Source organism: Tursiops truncatus, chromosome 1 (assembly GCF_011762595.2).
Source record: "Tursiops truncatus isolate mTurTru1 chromosome 1, mTurTru1.mat.Y, whole genome shotgun sequence".
NCBI lineage: Eukaryota > Metazoa > Chordata > Mammalia > Artiodactyla > Delphinidae > Tursiops > Tursiops truncatus.
Window position 1 is genome coordinate 152,117,971 of NC_047034.1, and position 19,877 is coordinate 152,137,847.

The window sequence follows — 19,877 nt, forward strand, 5'->3', positions numbered from 1 at the left end:
ATGTATTCAAATCAAGGCTATAGAAACCCAAGTGCCTAGGCCAAGGAATTCGAAGCTAAAACCTGAGCCTCAGAGCAGTGTTCACTGATACTGTGTGTGGCTGAAGGAGACGGCACCCACACCCGGACCACTGTGGCGATACCACCATCCCGGGGATGTGGCTCGGGCGGGGGGCGGGGGCACCAGCCACTCTTCTGTCCTAAGCAAAGATAGAACACTGTTGAACATGCACCGTCGTTGAATTTCAAGTGTTCGTAACTCGTCTGTGTCAGATATGACGTTTGGAGGCTCCAAGAGGCCTGATTATAAACAACGTCAATCAACAGATCACCACAAATGACCATTGTTTCTCACCCTGAGCAAATATCATTCTAAAGACTGTTAGGAAGTTGTTAAACAATCCAGTCTTAGGCATCTCTTATTTATCTCCAATTTTGGTGAATCCGAGTTAGAAACCCCTGAAAAACACTGGACGAGATGAATCAGCTGTGAGAGCAAGCACCACAGAGATGGAAAAGAGCACGGACTCGTGTCAGGAAGAAGAGCTGGTCAAGTCCTCGGCATGAGCGAGGGCCTGGTCTTGACTGTGTCCTTAGCAAAGCCATACTCTACCTCGGGGCTGGGCAGCTGGAGGTCAGGATAGTGGCTGTCCCTGACAGGGGTGCCAGCTTTACTGTTTACCAACCAGGGTTTGTCATAACAGCGAGAGAACTGAAGTGGAGTCTGTGAAACGGAAATCCAAAGGGAAGGACGGGAATAATTGAAAATGGAACAGAAAGGGAGCAAATTGGGAACATAAAAAAATAAATAAATAGAAGACACTAAATTTTAAAGAAATAGAAGACAAAATAAAATGCACATCAGTCCAACGGGATGAAAGGGACCAGGCAGAAAGGCAACAGCATTGTTCATCCATCACCCGTCGTAACAACAAACTTCTCTGTTAGCTCCAGCAGCACAGATAGTGCCTGGATTTTCAAGATTAGTAACTAGATGGGCTCAAACTCAAAATGGGAATATGTGGAAAGAAGCGCTTTGGACTTAACAACCCGAGTTCCTATTTAATAATGTCCTCTTCAGTCATGTTAAAGGTCCGGATCTGTGTACCACTAGGGCCTGGCCAGCCTGGTCTGCATGTCTTCAAGTGCCTCTCCTCACTGGGGTCTTTCGGGGGCTACACTGAACAATGGACATCCGCAAAGCTGGGAGCGGGGAAGGAGGTCACACTGCAGGTTGTACGTACCTTGGTGCCACTGGCTGGGGTGGCTGGAGAAGACGGCATGGACGTACAGCTGTGGTTACTCTGACTAGCACTTGAGCTGGAGCGGGTAGGGGAGGCTGCCCGGGAAGATGGTTTGGACCTTCGGCCCCGTGATCGGAAAGGGGTCATTCCCTGGGATGCCCCCTCAGGTAGGATGAATTTCTCTCTAAGTTCGATGTTAGTTCTACCTCGTGCTAAAAAGGGAATAAACACACACATACAATAACAGTTAACCTTGAAAAAAAAATATCTTTGATGGTCATACAGATGCTTGACCCCATGATAACAGTTATATAATTTATAGGTTTAGTACCATCTGTGGATTCTTTTAGAATAGGGATAAATTCATGATTTATCAGCCTTGTCATGATTCTTACCCACAGCAGACACACTAACTAATAAGCCCCTTGGTTTGCTGTAATAAAGAAGTCTGTGTACAAAGCACCATCCCATGCTGTGGTCACGATCTGGCCTTGCCACTGTCCCCTGGGGTCAAGAGAAAGCAGATGAAGCAGTTCACAAACCTCTGAGGTTAAATCAAAACCCCTCTTTTCTCTCTCATAGTACATGTGTACTTTTTGCTCAACTGTTGCAGGATACACGGTAATGAAATAGTAGAGAAAAACAGATCATTGAAATTGACGTCACCTAGACTCTTCTATTTGAATTCAGTCGATAATATTATTAAAGAAAGGGGTCCAGGAACTCAGGACAGTAAAAAGATCTGGACTGAATCATTAAGAAGTAAACATGTGGGAGGAGAGAGATCAAGACCATGCACAAAACTTGCCAGTGAGAAACCGTTAAGTCAAAAGCTGAAAGCAATGAGAAGCTGAAGGCACACCTGCAGTGGGAGAGGGACATCCAGCTGGAGAGTCTGGAAACACCACTGAAGGCCAACAGTGCTGTCCTGGGGCTTCCTGGAGCCATCAGAACAGAACCCAAAATCTGGATTCGGTCAGAAGATACCAAGTACAGCCAACACAAACATTAAATGTGAAAGACGTTATGAATTTAGAAGAAATAATTCCTCTGGAATGTGTTCTTAGATTATTCCTCACTGAAAGGTGCTATTCTGCAATCACCTTGTCTGCTCATTCATCCCCAAGCCGCTCACTTTTTAGGATGTACTAGATAGATCTAAACAAACAGGACTGCTGGTAAAGCCTGGGAAAAGGGAACCATTAGAAACAAAGTATTTGTCTTTCTTTCCTCTATTAGATTTTTTACTTTGGCCAGAAACTACAAGTTTAGAAATTTTCAGGTAATTGTGCCTACCCTCTCCTGCCCAACTCCACATGTCCTCAAGAAATTTGAGGAATCTTGGTAGAATCGGATTTTAAATCAGGTTGCATGAGTGTCCAAGCAGAGAGGTTCTAAATTCCTAAATCAAATCAAAATTCTTTTCAATATACTCAGTTGACGTAACATATCAAAGTATGAAGTTAAAAGGACTAACTTGCATTATCAAAACCCCTGAATTACAGTCCAGGCTCTGCCCCCAACTGGGATCCTTCCCACTCTGGGCCTCCGTTTCCTCAGGCTCACTAGAGGTGATCAGTCAGGCTCACTGATGTCCAAGAGTCCTTCTTGTCTGGACAGTCTAGGATTTTTGGTCCCTGGAATGCTAAGCTGTCTCCTCCCTTCTTAGGCTCCAACAGAACATGCCCTTCAAGGTTCATTCCTTGGCCCTCTGTTCCCTACTCTAACCAACCAGGTTACTCATCCATTTTCCAAACTCCAGCACTTTCCTCAGTGTCCAGTTCTCAAAGGGAATTTCCTTCAGCGCTAACCTAGGTACTTCAGTAAGATTCCACATCGCTAAACACTTATTTATCTTATGTTTGCTAAAGGGCCAAGCACAAGGGTGGACACACAACAAGCACTGAGTTAACAGGGACAAATGGAAATCATTACTCAGCTGAGGACTTGGACCCCAGAAGAACTGCTTATGGCCCTAAGCCATAAAGAACTTCAGACATGTGGTTTAAACCTAGTAGAGATTTAACAGTTCACTGAGCCCACCCTCCCAGAAAACAACACAGTGACACAAGAGGAAGACTCTGAAATGGCATTGCAGATGAGGGCAATGACATCTTAAGTGTAACGATAATAACATGTTCTCCATGCACTGTACAGTTTACAGAGTGTGATCACGTGTAATACTGCACTTGACTGTTATCAGCGACCAGTCAGCATCCCCATGTCACAAAGGAACTGAAGCATTCAGAGGCTGAGGTCAAGGAACGCTGTGGCAGAACTGGGACCAGAACCAAGGTCTTCCACCTGAGCTGCCTTCTGCCCGGCCCAGCTCCTTGCATTCATCTACGCTAGCTCATCCCACTCCGCCTTCCTTCCCCACCACACTACTGTAACCACTGGCAAAGGTTACGGACAACTTCTGCCTCAGGGGGATGCTTTTAGACTGTAGAAAGGTTGAGATCTACAGAAAAGTACAAAGAATAAAAATTGCTTAATCTTAGGGGACAGCACTATTAAAACGTTGGTGTCTTTATTCCTTTGCACAACGGTGTGTGTATATGTGTGTGTGTGTATACATATATATATATAAAAGATACAAAAATATCAGAAACATTCCTCCATGCCTGAGGAATAACTTGCATAACTTCAGCTAGCTGCAAAGTATTGTTTCATCATATCGACATAATTTATTTCACCAACCTTGTATTTTGTTCACAATTTTTAAAACACTGTACACAACGCTGTGACAAACTACTTGTAAAAAGTTTTTGTGCCCACCCATGATGACGTCCTTAGGATAAATTTCTACAAGTGGATCTGCTGGGGAGAAAGGATGCACACTTAAGGTTTTTGATACTTGTCGACTGACCTACAAAATTTTATACCAATGTACACTCTCAAAAATAATGTATGAATATATTCAATTTACTTCACTCCGGCCAATGCTCTCTGTATTAAAAGAGAGTGTGTGTACACATATGTGTCAGGTAAAAACCCTGATAATTTGACAGGTAAAAACACCTCTCTGCTGTTGTCATTTGCACTCGGGGGAGTTACTATTTTGTTCTTGAAACACTCTCCTCCCTCGGCTTCCAGGGCCCCCGCTCTCCTGCCTCTCCCCCTTCTCCCAACTACTCCATCCCACCCACCTCTTAAACGCCGATGTTCCCCTGGTTCCATCCACAGTCCTGTTCTCCCTCTTAGACTTTTGACCTGGTGATGAGTTCATGCATCTGAGACTTCAGCACCATCATACGGTCCTGCCTAACTCTCAAATACATCCCCAGCATAGACCTCTCCTGGATGCCAGAGCCTTACACCCAACTGATTAGACACGACTGAAGCCTGAAACCTGGTTGTTGACGTAGGTCCCTCCCTCCTGATGGCAGTTCAGTCTACTATTGATTCCACCTTCTAATGCCTCTTGAATCCCTAAGCCCTTCCTGTACCCCTTACAATTACATGGTTCATGGAGTATCTCCTCCACCCTGGACCACTGTAACAGGCTTCCAAATGGTCTCCTTGTTTCTCATCTTAAAGTCATCCCTCCCTCACTCCTCATTCCCCACACTGAATTTCTAAATAAAAACCTGATCTCTCTAAACAGCTCCAAATCTTTCCATGGTCTTTCACTGCTTACAGCAGAATTTCCCAAACTGAGGTTTCTGAGGGGTTTCCTATGAAGAGGAGTTTCGTAAACACTGCATTCTACATTTCTCTCCCTAATGCAATCAATCAGCGTTTTATAAGCTCTGAGAAGTCCTGCAGCAAAGAAACCTGTTTAGTTTTAACTCAGTGTTTTCCAAACGCATTTGACCATGATTTTTTGGTTTTTTGAATATCACATTTTGGGGTCCAGACCCCAAAGACAGCCATTTCAAGTTCAGTTTTTCAACCACCAGAGAGACCACCATTTTCTAAGAGACTGACTACCGATGTTGGCTGGAACAGGCTTGTTAGTTAAAATTCAGTTCTGTTGTTTAATGGGTAGCGTTCCGGTGTAACAAGATGAAGCGTTTTGTGGGTGGGTGACTGTGATGGTAGCACAGCAGTGTCAATGTGCGTAATCTGCTGACCTGTGCACTTCAACATGTCAGGATGGCGAGTTTTTATGTTATGTGTATTTTACCATAATAATAAAAAAAATCAGTTCTAAGCCAAATTTCTAGATTTTCAGTAAAATTTGGGGAATTAATCTGCCTAATGCTCAGAAACATTCCCGGAACCCTCGGGTAAATGTGCGCCGATTCACTAGGCAGGGACGTTGTTTTACCTCCATCCAAACATCATGATTTCCTTTGCCGTGGCTCAGTTCAGAAAGTGGAATCTCCAATTCTGGCAGTACCAGGAACCTACCTAGTTGAATACTTTTACCTTTTACACTTGGCTAAAGCAACGTGCAGTCTGAGACAACTTTCATCTTCTTAAACAACTGTGTAAAGGCAGATAACACGATTGTGCAACACTGGCATTATAACCCCGTCGTACATTTGGTACTGTCCTCAGAATAACATTCTCTATGGTGCAGAGAGCCAAGGAAATGCAACCCAAATGAATAAAAAAAAATCCACCCCAAGTGGTGCTTCTGTAAGCCACAGTAATCCTCACAGAACCCTAGGTAGCTTCAAGGAACTTTTCTCTTTGTGATGTTCATGCCCTTCTAAGTCATGTATTACATCCACCTGGGCCTTTAAGTGTTCCCCTCGTAGCACAATTTTTTATTTGCTTAGATGTAGCTCATCCTGTCCCTCACTAGTATTATGAGGCATTATGATATCTAAGGAGTATGATATCTAAGACTGCTGGGAGTTCTTGACCCTGTAGTCAATGGAATTGGGATGAGGGCATTCCTGGAAAGGCACAGGGGAAAGCCTTACCTTGTTTGCTCCAAGGGATGCTGAAAAAGGCTACTATGTTCCATAGAAAATAGCTCCTAGATGGCCCTCCCAAATCTCCTTGGGGTTCCAATGTCTAGCTAACAAGATAAGGAAAAAGCAAGCAGTGTTCTCCTTGGCCAGCAGCACAATGTTATCGTAGAGAGCAAGTACAGCAGGCAGCAAACAGGCAGTCAAAGATTCCAAAATGTCACATGCAGTATCTCTTTTGTTTAGTTCAATCACACACAGCATGAAAAATAAAACCTTATTAATAGACTTGGAAAGGAATAATGTTGTTTTACTGAGTTAAGGTTAAAAAGAGAGAGATATATATATAGCTCCTCATTTAAAACAATCAGAGGGTACTTTTATATCAAAGAAATTGGTTTGCAATATAATTAAGTTCTAAAACTAATTTAAACCTGCTCTAGTTTTTATCAGAATAGGTGTTTTTAAGACTAACTACTTTACAAAAAGGAAATCCTAATGAAAATTATTACTCTATTATTACTCTGGTTTATTGGAGTAAATGCAGAATGAGTTAAGAGGAACTAATTCATAAGCGTATCTGAATTCATGTGAGAACCTTTAGCTTCAAATGCTTCAGATTCTGACTATAAATCACTTCCAAAGAAGTGACATAACAGTATTGTAAACATTTCTGCTCAGCTTATAAGTAAGCCTTACTAACTTAATTACGTAGTTGGAACCAGTAAAACACATGTAAAAAAGGGTGGTGGGGCTTCCCCGGTGGCGCAGTGGTTGGGAATCTGCCTGCCAATGCAGGGGACACGGGTTCGAGCCCTGGTCTGGGAGGATCCCACATGCCGCGGAGCAACTAGCCCCGTGAGCCACAATTACTGAGCCTGCGCGTCTGGAGCCTGTGCTCCGCAACGGGAGAGGCCGCGATAGTGAGAGGCCCGCGCACCGCGATGAGGAGTGGCCCCCACTTGCCGCAACTAGAGAAAGCCCTCGCACGGAAACGAAGAGCCAACACAGCCATAAATAAATAAATAAAATTTAAAAAAAAAAAAAAAGGGTGGTGGTGGGTATGTTAGCATCTGAGACACAGCATGGAGGTCAGGAGCCAGACGGTGTTGGATGTGAATCCTGTCTCCGCCATTAGCTGCCTCTCCTCGGGCAAGTTATGTACCTTTCCTATGCTTCAATTTCCTATTCTATAAAACGGAGATAATAATAGTAGCTACACCTCCTAGAGGTGTAAATGTGTTATTATTATTTGTAAGGTCTTATAATAAACAGTGTGTGGTATATAAAGCTATAAGTATTTGTTAAATAAACAGAAACTCAGAACAAATTCCACGGGTACTGTCTCAACAGGCATATTTTGTTTTGTCAACTTATAATAGTTAGAAAAGCTATGGTTTGGCTATTTCAAAGCATTCATAAAGGCAGCAGATACCACAGAGCCAAGAGATGCTACAGTTTAAAAAGCAAAGCCATTCTCAACGGGCTGGGATGTGGGTAAGAGGGACAAAGCTTAAAAGCCAACCTATGGGAGACTGACTGGAAATCGAAGAGCTGGAATCAGAGCGCTTTATTTTACTCCCAGGATGGTGAACTAGAATAAAAAATATATAAACACAAAGAAACAGAGCAGGAAACGCAGAAACTGGTCAAGAAAGACAAACTGGCAGACAGTGGGGGAGCCTCCTGTGTACCCACATGCAGCTTGGCTAACAGGAGAAAGGAAAGGAGCAGTTGAATGGGATGTAGCAACTGGAATCTGATCATCCCCCGCTTGCTGCGGCCCTCACACGCCTCTAGCTGCAGATGCCATCACTCACATTGAGTTGACTGTTATCTTTGGCCTTTGGGCTAAAAGAGTAGACCATTCTCTTTGGCCTTTGGGCTTTTTCAGGTTGAAGCAGACTGAGACCCCATGGACTTACTTAGGTGACCATATGCCTCACAATGCAGTGCCCAGGCTCACTGCTAGGTGTTCTCTATTCCCCTCCCTGGTTAAGGGAGCTCCCAGCCCTCCCCTGCCTAGGAGGGGCCCGATACCCTCTCTGAGTTTCAGACACGGGAATTACAGGCAAAGTCATCTGCAGCACTAACAGGGAACCGACAGGGCTTCTTTCTAGGCTGGGGTTAATTTAACCCCTCACACAGAAACATTTGATGACATCAATAAATTCCCAATTCTCGTTAGTGTGTCCCTGGAAACCCGTCTCCCCTGACAGCATCAAACCCTCCTGCTCTCTCTCCCTGGTCTGCCCTGCACCCGAGTCCCAATCTGTGCTAGTGGGATGACACCTGGCAGCTTAACAACAGAATCAACAAACAGACCCCACCACCAACACCCTGTGGAATCATGAAAGATCAGCGGCGAGGGCGTAGCTAACAAATAACACGAGCTCAGAACGGCTTCTTACCTCGGCAGGGGTCATTTTTCACTAGGAATTCATCCAGGGCCATCCATCCTCCCCCAACGCGGACCATCACTGTGCTGCGCAGGATGCGGACCAGCCGCAGCTGCTGGGAGTCCCCAAACTGCAGGGCCAAGGGGAAACGGTGAGCGAAGGCGCCCGAGAGCAGGGCTAGACTTTCTTCCCTAAGCAGACTGTATTCAGATAGAATGACAATTTCACAGTTTGGGGGCAATTTTACTTCTCACTATTTTGCATTTTTCCCAAAAAACTTAAAATATGGAAAAGCTAAAGGTCATTATTTTGACGTACTTTCTGTTCGGATAAAGTTAACTGTTGATGGTTGCGACCTTGCTCCAGAGGGGAGGAAGGAGGACAGACAAGGCATTAGCTCACTTTGATTCCTTTAAAGATTCTGCCCAAATTTAAATCCAATGATACAATTCTTTGTTAAGCTAGCTTGTTTCCATAAAAGAAAAGGTAGCTCTAAGGTGGATGTCAGCTTCTGAATACAGTGTGCTCAAAAGTTAAATGGAGAACAGCAAATCATATTTCAAATCTCAAGGAAAACCTTGCAAAGGATCACCATTATTACAAGCTTAGAAAGAAATTTGATTTTCCACATCATTTTCAGAAATAAACCCCTAAGTATTCTCTAATTGTGTTGTCACCAGCAGAAAATTTTCTTCAGCTGAACAAATGATTAGTGTTTATACTAAAATTTAGTTGAAGAAATTAAAATTTTTATCTACCATGCTGATTGTAAGTAGTTTTCAACAATCATTTTGGGATGTTAAAACAAGCATGATTTTCTGATATTTATTTTTCCTTTTTTTCTTGCCAAATATTCCTACTTCCCAGCCCTATCAACATCTGGAGTTTCCCACTGCATAAATTATCCTCTTCCCAAAATAAAAGTTAAGAGGTAACAAAAGAGAATCATGCTGAGATCTCAAAACAAAAATCAAACATATGGTTGGAGAAATGGAATTCCTAAAATTGGTTAATTTAAGGAGAATGTTGAGGGGGGTAATTTAATCACTTAATTAGGATTTTCAAAGTTGTAGAGGAGAATCATAACTTTGAAAGAAGGCACAAAAATTAAAAATGCCAGAAAGGATGTTTAAGGATGTTGGTTAAGGACCCGTAACCAACCCCCCTCAAAATTAATATTTCTGTGGTAATTCTCTGTATTACTTTGCACTGATTCAAGCTCACTGTTTATACAGGCAAGGTGATTGAAAAAAATATCATCCCCCACCCAAGCCCTTTTCTTTGAAAATAAAAATGGTCCTACATCTTTCATCTCATGCAGGTTTTAGGTTTTCATACAAAGTGACTGCAGCCACAGCATGGTGTAGTGTAAAGAGCACTGAAGTCGGGATCCAGAAACATGAGGGAATAAAGGTCCTGTCCCGGGAAGGAAGCTGCCCTCAGACACTGGCCCCATGCGTGGGAACGGGGAGGCCCCTTGGGAGGAACTGAGGATTCCACCAGACCCAAGGGCAGTGCCAGCCGGAGTCACTGTTTGGGGTCCTCTCTGGATAAGTGAGGGGAAGAAGGAAATAAGGGCCAATGTGTCCTCCAGAGGGAATCAGGAAGGAACCCCAAGCTGTACTTTATTCTTACATTACTGTGCCCTGTAATTTATTTGTCAACCTTTAGAATTAACTCCACTGATTTCATTCTTGTTTCCCCCTTAATTTCTTACCAAAGCTCTCTCTGAAAGATTCTAACTTGCTTTTACTGAGCTATAGGGAAAAGGAGGTTTGACCCAAGCCGGGGGCCAAAGTGTCTGGGGGAGGCCAGAGAGATGAATGTGGAAGGAGTTATAGCAGCTCTAAAAACAGGGACCTGCAGGAATCTGGCAGAGAGGGGTTGCCAGTGAGGCAAAAACCTCCTAACAGTCTTAGTGGCAACAACAGTAAGCTCTGCTTCCTTCTCTGCGTCACTGCTCTAACATTTGCTGTGTGACTGTTGGCACAGTGGTCCTTAAGGCCTCAGGTGCCTCGTGTATAAAGTGAAACTTCATAATTCTGTTCCAAACATTGGAACTAACCCTCCTCTGACCCTCTGCTGGTCAGTGGAGTAGAGGAGGACATCGGTGCCACTTCAAAGGGGCCCCTGGTACCCACATGCAGTCATTAGCAAACAGGTACAACCTTTAGGTACTACTTGGCACTCTTACGCAATGACTTATTTAAAGCCAGTTTGACTGTTCTTGTCTTTAGTTTCTTTCCATCCTTCGTTCTTCCCACTGGCCCAGAATGTTACTGTAGTTGGTGGTTAAAGCAGTGCCTGGAACTTTGAGTGAAGGCTTCAAATCAACTATTAGTGTTTCTGATTTCATATCACAAGACGAATTTTACCCATGCAACTTCCTTCCACTTTAAGACATAGGACCCCAGAGCCCTCAAAGAGATCTAAAAGGTTAGAGTTACCAAGTGGAGTCAAAAGCATTCAATCTTTGCAAGTCTAATTTGATCCCATTAGATTATGCTGGCTGGCCATAATCGGCAAACGTCAGGCTACAAGCCAAGTATGAGTTCCACACTCCTTCTCACATCCCTTATGATTATAAAATGTAACGTAAGCACAGGTAACTAAAATTTTAGTAAGGTATTTAAACACAGTATCTTAAATACCCTAAGACTTTTCTGACTTAGTGTGCATTATAAAATTTGTGTTAACGGTCAAAAGACTTGGGTGTAAATCAGAACTGTGCTGTCTGGTATTCTGACAAGACTGGGCTCTTTTTTAGAAGTGGGATGGATTGATACCATAGCTTTAACTTCCCCAGAACCATACTACTTTTAACTCAGCCCACCAAAATATCGTCGTCAGCCAATCTAATTTTAAATGGAAAATTATATATACTTATATCCTTTTGCTTCTGAGACAGCTTTACAATACTAGCCCTGCTATCAGTTTCTCCACTTGGTAAGACTACCAGACATGACCCAGGCATGCTTCAGATTACGTCCTCTCCCCACAGCAAAGAACAGGCAGCATTAGCCACACAGACCATTTCCACCAAAAATAACATTTGCAAGGCACACTGTACCTGATTGCCGAGGAAGAACTACAGACAGTAAGAGTTAAGGATGGAGGAAAAGGAAGAAAAAAAAAAAGAGAGAGAGAGAAAAGAACGTTTTGTCAAATTAACACTAAGGAATGAAAATCACGTAATCATATTACCAGTTCCATGCAGAACAACACATACTGACCATATTCTTTGTTAACTCATTTCTCTCACAGGTAATTAAAAAAAAAGAAATAAAACCATTATAAGATTGCTTGGAGCCTTATTAACTCAAAACCCTGGGCTGGATCCAAGGCAGAGTCACCCAACACTCCACCCCCTGGCTCAGAGCAGCACAGTGGGACTCTGCTGGACCTTGAAGACGGTTGTGACGTGCTAATGGAACCTCATTTTCCTGTTTCTAACTGGGTGCATGTAACTATGCTATCTGGCCATCTAAATCCTCTCTGACAATCCTAGATCTTCCTGAGGACTGTAGAGAACCCTGACAAACTGCTGGATACATTTTAGGGGTCCTGTCATAGATCCCTTCTGTGCCCCACCCTGGTCCCCAAAGAAGCTAAAACACAGCACAGTTCACTCAGTTATGGCCTCGCTCGGCACAGCTTTCCAGGGAAGACTACTGAGCAGGCTGAGCGTCCTGTGGGGCCTGGACAGAGCTTCTCCAGCCCTTTCTGAGCCTGCGAGCCACTTGGGCTCACAATGACCAGCTCTCTGGGGGCAATGGTCAGTCATTAGATAACTGTTTCCTTATCTTATGATAAAGGTGCCTCCATTTCCTCAAAGACCTGTTTGGCAGTGAAGAGAGGGCTCTGAAATGTCTCCTATGTTGGATCCCATACAAGCTACTGCTGGCTAGATACGGCACTATTTTCCAGATGCAACTATGTGGGGCACTAAAGCTCAGCTCACAGGACACCTGATAATTGGCACCTACAGAGGTGAGGGCCACAGACTGATCGCATTGCAAGTCTCCACTGGCTTTGGTACTCCAAGCATCGGTGACGGGAAGGTGGGATCAGCCATCTGCTGTGTGTCAGGCTGCTTTCACCTGTAAGGGCCACACAGCAGGAATGACCACCACAAAGGACTGGTTTTCTCTTTCTTACCCGGTATTTATTCTCTCCAATCTGCTCCACCTGAAACCTTTTTGCACATTTACACTGAGCCACTTGTCTTGTGACCTATTGGTTGTGAACAACAGAAAAAGAGAAAAGTGTGAAGGGTAAAGCAAGACTTCCTCTGCAGAGAAACAAAGATTTTTATATGTCATCAGAGAAGCTCTTCATTACATACTTTTTAGGCACCTCAGGCTTTTGACACATGTGTTTATCTTCTATTGTGAGTCTCACTAACTGGGATACTCAGACGCTGAGTATGAAAGAAATTCCCCAGTAATGATACAACAACACAGTCTTCCATCCTGCTTCAAAATTTCCTCAAATGTGCTAATACGCACGCATCAATATTAACTGACTAATAAAGCAAACTATGAGCTGATTTAAATGTCAACCTAGGAGCCCAAATTCCCTGGAAGTCAGTCCTGGGGTGCTCCAAGCCACTCTCCAAGACCAGGCCCACTGCCTCTCCCATCCCAGGATGTGCTACCAATGAATTCACACTTTTTGGTGTGATACAATTTTCAGTGTGATACAGTTCTTAATTAGGCAGAAAGTTTGGTGGGTACACATCATCTTAAACGTTACTTTTATGTATCACCCCTTAAATGCTACACATGAAGACGCTCTCCTGCATCCCGAGGTAGGATCTCAGGACTGAGAGATGAGTCTGTTCTAAGCAACATGGTGCCCTGGAGAGGTTCTCTGCAAGCTGCAGAGCACCACACAGAGGTGACTCACTTAGGTAACAATTCATTGAGACTGAGCTACAGCTCAAGAGTCGGACATCCACTGGGGCAACACCATCCAAAAGGGGATCCCCAAAAAGAACTCCAGATAATCACCTCCCAACAGACACGCTAAAGGGCTGATACGGCAATTACACCCAACCAAATTCAGGACAGTAGTAACCTATGGTCAAAAATGTACTCCAAATACAACTCTTTCCCGTACCTCATCTTCAATTTTATCTGCATCAGTTGTTGGTCGATAAGCATCCTTGTTGGGATGGAGAGCGGCCACGAATTCATAGTAATCAATGTAGCCATCCCCATCGCGGTCAAAAATGTCAGCAACAGCAGTCATCTCTAACTTGGTAGTAGGGAACTCTGGAGAAAATTAATCACATTTTGGAACGTTAACTAAGAGGGCTTACTTGGTTGGTTGGTGGTTGTATAAATACTTCTTTAAAAAAAAATTTGTCTTGATTTTTTTCTGGAAAACAGTACACAGTCCTTTTAGAAAACTTAGAAAATATAAAATATTATAAAGATAAAAATCACCAAAAAAAAAATTACGCAGAGCATACTCAGGTTTTTGGCATTTTTGCTTATAGACTCATCTACCCCCCTCCCCAATGCAATTTAAAACCAGAGGCCTACCAACAAACTTCAGAATTTACTTATCCACTCCACTGTTGTTGGATATATAGATTATTTCAGGAGAGCGACAATTTGGAATTAATAGGATAAAGTTTTTCTACATTTAGATTACTGCCTTGGGTTCTTGACAACTGCTTTCCAGAGTGTGAATGTTTACAATAGCCAGAGTGACTTATTAAAACGTAAACTGGACTATACTGTCTCTCAGATGGAAACCTCTGCTGGCTGCCCACTGTCTTTAGAATAAGATCTGATCCGTTCATGATGGCCAACAAAGCCCCGCATTAATGGCTGTTTCCTACCTTTCCAACTTCACATCTTACATCTCTAAGGTCATGACACTCCAGCCGTGTTAACCTTTCCATTCCTAGAACATGCCAACTTCATTCCCATCTCAGCACTTCAGATCTGCTGTGGCTCTGCCTCTATCTCTCCCCTGAGATCTTGACATGGCTGGAACCTTATCATCACCTAGGTCTCAGCTCCAATATTACCTCCAGACAGGCCTTCCTGGGCCACCCACGTGAAGTAACACAGCTGTGAGATGTGCTTTGTGATCTTGGCAAGTCACTTACAACTTTATGCCTTATTCCTTCTGCTGAAAATAAATGCGATCATACATTTTGTAAGCTGTTATGCAGATGCCAGAAACTGACATCATGAGGGACGTGATGTACGACATGATAAATATAATTAATTAGCACTGCTATATGTTACATATGAAAGTTGTTGAGAGTAAATCCAAAGGGTTATCATCGCAAGGAAAACACATTTTTTTCTATTTCTTTAATTTTGTACCTATGAGATGATGGATATTCACTAAACTTATTGTGATAATTAGTTCAGAGTCTGTAAACCAAATCATTATGCTGTACATCTTAAACTTACACAGTGCTGTATGCTACTTATATCTCAATAAAACCGGAAGGAATAAAAATTTAATCTGATTTAATCTGAGAAACTGATATTGTAAAAAACTTATTTTAAAAAACATTTTACAGGCGCATCTCATGTTACTGTGCTTCGCTTTACTGCACTTCACAGATATTCCCTCTCCCCCTTTTAAAACAAATTGAAAGTCTGTGGCAACCCTGTGTCAAGCAAGTCTGTCGGCACCATTTTTCCAACAGCATTTGCTCACTTCATGTCTCTGTGTCACAGTTTGGTAATTCCTGCAATATTTCAAGCTTTTTCATTATTATTATATTTGTTATGGTGATCTGTGATCAATGATCTTTGATGTTACTATTGCCAAAAGGATTATGACTTGCTGAAGGCTCAGCCGATGGTCAGCATTTTTTAGCAATAAAGTATTTTTAAATTAAGGTATGCACATCGTTTTTTAAGATATAACACTACTACATACTTAACAGACTACAGAATAGTATAAACAACAGTTTTATATGCACTGGGAAACATTACTGCAATATTTGCTCTATTACGGTGGTCTAGAACCAAACCTGCAACATCTCCAAGGTCTGCCTGTACTTAGAACCTCGTTATTCACAAAAGTTAGCTTCTTTTCTATACCTCGAATGTGTTTTGCTTGCCATAATGTGTCAAACAAGACCTGCATTTTTTATTCCTAGCAAAATGATGGAGGTTCTTCCCTCCATCAAAACAACAGACCAATCTTAGTAAAGCAGGTACATTACTTCTTCCCTAAGACTACAGCTTTAACTTGAGAAAGACTGTTTAGCCGGAATACAGCCTGCTTCTACAAAGTAGGTGCAAGGAATTATGACTGGACTCACTGGATGCTAGAATGCCATCGATAAACTCCTGACGTGTTATCTTCCCATCCTGGTCCTTGTCAATTCGCCGGAAGAAATCCATCACCCGAGACTTTTTGTGATTCATCCAACGCATATACTTTTTCCTCCAAACATCAAAGTCAAAGTTGGCAAATTCCTTCAACTAGACAGAAATCAGAGGTGTCAACAAGACCTACTGTTTGGCCTTCAAACCTGCCCAGAGCATACGAAAACTTTCAGACATCCAGCAAAGCCATGCAGGCCTTTCAAGGGGGACCAACAATGATATCTGTGTATTGCATCTTTTGGGAACGCACACTCTGGCTCCTTCACTTAAAGCCATGATTATTTACACAAGCTGTGGTAAAATGGAGCAGCGAGAGAAACGGTAACTGAACGACCACCATGGAAAATACGGAGCACGCAGAACAAGAATGGGTGGAGCCAGCCTTGCTTTCCCTTGGCACTTTTTCAAAAGATCATCCCCTTAGATGTAAGAGAATGGATTCTATCCCAGAAAAGACGTCCTTAGCACTCCTCACTTATGTGATTTTGAAAGGAACTATAATCACGTAGAGGCCTCTGTCTTCGAGGCTCAGCCCCCCTCCCCACTGGTCTTCTGAGATAGTTTGAGTTCCGGTTGGAAGCATCAAGAATCCAGTCCTGCACCCAAGCACATTTCTTTGGGATGGCAGCAGAGGGAGTGAACTGTCCTTCTGACTCCCATTTTAAATATTTGGCCCTGGTAGATGGCAGCAGGTCTATGCAGTGGGCAGAATGATGCTGAGCTACTTGGACTATGTCAGTGACACAGACTCAGAATGACTTAAACAGTGCAGCGGTTTTCCCCCTGGTCTTTCAAACTCCAAAGTTGGAAGGAATGGGGAAAAAAGAAAAAGCCAAAACCAAATATGCTTAAAACTCAACCGGATCTACAGAAATAACAACAAAAAACACAGAACACTCACTTCTGGGCATAGCTGCTTTGATATGCACAAATAAAAAAATATAAAAGATATTAGAAATTTGTTTTAGAAACTAGGAAGTGAAGTACTATATTTTTTAGATTGGTTAATGATACTTCAAAATAGATTAGCTTTTCATAATCTACTGAAGAAAAATACTGATAGAATGACAGGCCGATAAAAAAATTACTCGTTTTAGAAATGGGTAGCTTATATCTACACAAAAGGCTCAGTAATGGTCATTTTTGTGAGAAGCTCCACACTTGGCGGTAACCTTGCAAAGTTATGCCCCTGATCCTCAACCAAGGCCAGGTGCCGAGGAGGGTCGCGTCACAGGCTGGACCCTCCTGGACTGGCTGGCTGCCTGCTTTCCACCACCAGTGCTACGGCCTATCTGTTGTTGGTTTCCTCACATGTGTCTGTTCTCCCAGGGGGCCTGGAGGACAGAGTCCTGGCCTACACTGCTCGGTTCCTCCTTCTGCATAAGTGGGTCAAGGCACACAGGTGATGTTCAGAGGGCCTCAGAAGGGCTGTGTTTTGATAAAAGTCACCTCCCTCCAGGGAAGGCTGCTTGGCGGGGCCTCACCTCCTCCAGCCTGTCCAAGGCGTCGTTCAGCTTCCGCTGCCGCTCCAGTGCCAAAAGCCACACCTGCTGCCAGCGGGCAGAGAGCTGGTTGATCCGTGGGTTTTTTGCTTCAGATTGTGAAAGGATTGGCATGGGAGGAGGTGTGGGCTGACTCAAAGACTTTCCTGAAAGGAAAAATCATCATGAGATTAGAAAAGCTGGTTTAGTCAGTTCACAGAGAGAAGCTGCCGTCTGTATGGACCTAGAAGATCTTCATGATGACGTCCGGTCAGTAACTGAGAAAAGGAAGTCGGGACCTGGCTACACCTAGACATGGAAGCACACTGACCTAAAAGCTATTGATGCTTTTCCCCAGTCAACAGGTACCTGTCTCATACCTTCAATCAATTCTGTCCTACCTTAGCAAACTGAGGAAATGTCAGTGGTTCTACAGGAGCAGATTTATTTTATGATGAAATTAGCGCAACAGTCAGCGCTGATGACCAAAACATGGAAAGGTCACTGCAAAAGAATCTGCTTCACCAACTCCAAATTTCTACCAATTCAAAAAACTGGAGTCTAGTTATTGTTTGTCAGTGTTAAGAAAAGTGAGTTTCAAAAAAGATTTTTGTTCAAATCCAATATGGTTTTTGAAAATGGAAAAGAAATTTCTGCTGGGCACTTGGGAAGCACTCATCAGTGAGCAGGAAGGAAGCATCCTGCACAACAGGCGGCCACGTACTGCTGCCACCGCGGGACTTCTCCATGAAAGGCGCATGGGCTGGCTCTATGATCTTCCTTTTGTACGTCTTGGTGACCCGGTCCACGTCAGGCTGTTTGCGAGTCATCTCCTCCATAAATGTCTGTTAAACACAAACAACAAGGAAAAGGGTTGAGAGTTTTCTTGGACTAAGATGGGATTAGGCAACTTCTTACTAACAAGGGCCAAGCCTGTGACAGATGGAGCAACTGCAAATGCCTTCGTACACGGCTGCACTCCTTTCAAGAAACATGATTGTGGCCTTGAGTGAGGCACTTCATCAGGTTCTGGAGACCTGAAGGAATAAGACATGGCTCTGACTTCCAGGAGCTCACAGCTGAGTGAGGAAACCAGGCAGTCAGAGCAATGAGTGGCACCCAGGGCTCCGAAAGAAGGACTAGGACAGGCACCCACAGCCCAATGTGGGGAGGAAGGCTGCCCGGAGGCTGGTGCCTGAGCTGTGTGCTGCAGGATGAAGAATGAGCCAAAGGCTGGGGGCAGGGCAGTCCCACGGAAGCCTGACAGTGGAGCGAGCCAGAGCCCTGCTGATCACTGGCTGAGGATACAATCAGAGGAGAGGCAAGAGGGACAGCTGGAGAGGCAGGCAGGAGAAGGGTCCAGAAAGGCCTTGTGTCAGGCTAAGGGACTGGGGTTTTATTCTGAGAGCAATCTGTGTGTGTGGGGGAGGGGGGCGCGGGGGGGGGTGTTTACGGGTGGGTGGACAACTGAAGGATTCCGATCTAGAGAAGAGACACAATCAGATCTCTGTTTTAGAGCTACCATTCTGGCCTCAGTGTAGGAGGGAGGATGGAAAGGGGGGAGGCAGGCAAGTTGGGAAGCCATTGCAGTAATTGAGGCAAAACACAGTGAGGGCCTGAGCCGGGGCAGGAGAGAAGGAGCCAAGAAGTATTTTGAAAGTAGGACAGGTAAGACCTGATAACTGGCTGAATGTAGGGGGTAAAGAAAAAGGAGTCACTCCTGTGTTGGGTGACTGGGTGGATGAGGAGAGAGGAGGCAGGTGCGCAAGGGAGGGGTGGGGTCAGGGCCAGGAAGCAGGGATGAAACGGAGTTTTAGAGCTGCCTCTAGCTTCCTGCATGCTGCAGACAAGCCAAGAGATGTGGAAGCCCTGGGTGTACAGGTGCTGGATGAAGGTGTCAGGCCAGATACAACCTCAGGTATGAGAAGAGGGTCAAGAATGGAACTTTGGGGAACAACGTTAACCAGTGGATAGAGGAAGAGGAACCAGCTAAGAAGACTGATAAAGAGTTGTCAGAGAGATGGGGGGACACAAGAGGGGGGAGCTTAAAGGCACAAGGAATGAGAGGTGATAACAGAAGGGAGAGGGACTGGCCCTGATGGAAGAAGATAATCTCACTCAGGAGAGAAGGGGTCAACGTAGGTAAACTTGATGGGAAGTACAGGGAGTCCTCACTGGCCAGGCTAATTACATATGCTAAAAAGACCTTATGTCCACAGTATAACTAGGCAAGATCCATGCTTGCATTTGGTGTAAATTATCATGGTTAAAAACCAAATTTGTCTCCTAACTGAGCTTTCCTCTGTTCAGTTTAGTTTGATGTGTTGTCTGGCCCATCTCTGAGTACATGCAAGACGTCTTTCTGAATCCAGTTGTAATGGGATAGGTCCCAAGTAATGGGACCTTGGCACAGAGGCAAGTCAATAGAAACAGGATGCGGCAGGCAGATTTCTAAGCCAGGCCCCAAGACTCCTGACATACATGTCCTGTGTACTCTCCCCCTCAAGTGTGGGCAACAC

General features: G+C 44.0%; 1 protein-coding gene across 7 annotated transcripts in view; it reads right to left on the reverse strand.

Annotated features, from left to right (window-relative positions):
• The window catches only part of MACF1 (microtubule actin crosslinking factor 1), a 341,877-nt gene that overhangs the window by 4,636 nt on the left and 317,364 nt on the right, over positions 1–19,877 (reverse strand). For 4 of the 7 annotated variants that reach the window (XM_073791602.1, XM_019938068.3, XM_073791617.1 and 1 more), the window contains 9 exons: positions 18,083–18,203; positions 17,362–17,525; positions 15,811–15,973; positions 13,629–13,783; positions 12,666–12,740; positions 11,578–11,595; positions 8,520–8,637; positions 1,244–1,455; positions 613–723 (listed from right to left, as the gene is read on the reverse strand). In XM_073791602.1, coding sequence (XP_073647703.1) covers positions 613–723; positions 1,244–1,455; positions 8,520–8,637; positions 11,578–11,595; positions 12,666–12,740; positions 13,629–13,783; positions 15,811–15,973; positions 17,362–17,525; positions 18,083–18,203 — 1,137 coding nt within the window. The remainder of the gene's footprint in view (positions 1–612; positions 724–1,243; positions 1,456–8,519; positions 8,638–11,577; positions 11,596–12,665; positions 12,741–13,628; positions 13,784–15,810; positions 15,974–17,361; positions 17,526–18,082; positions 18,204–19,877) is intronic. The other 3 variants (XM_073791606.1, XM_073791625.1, XM_073791623.1) reach the window with 2 other exon arrangements.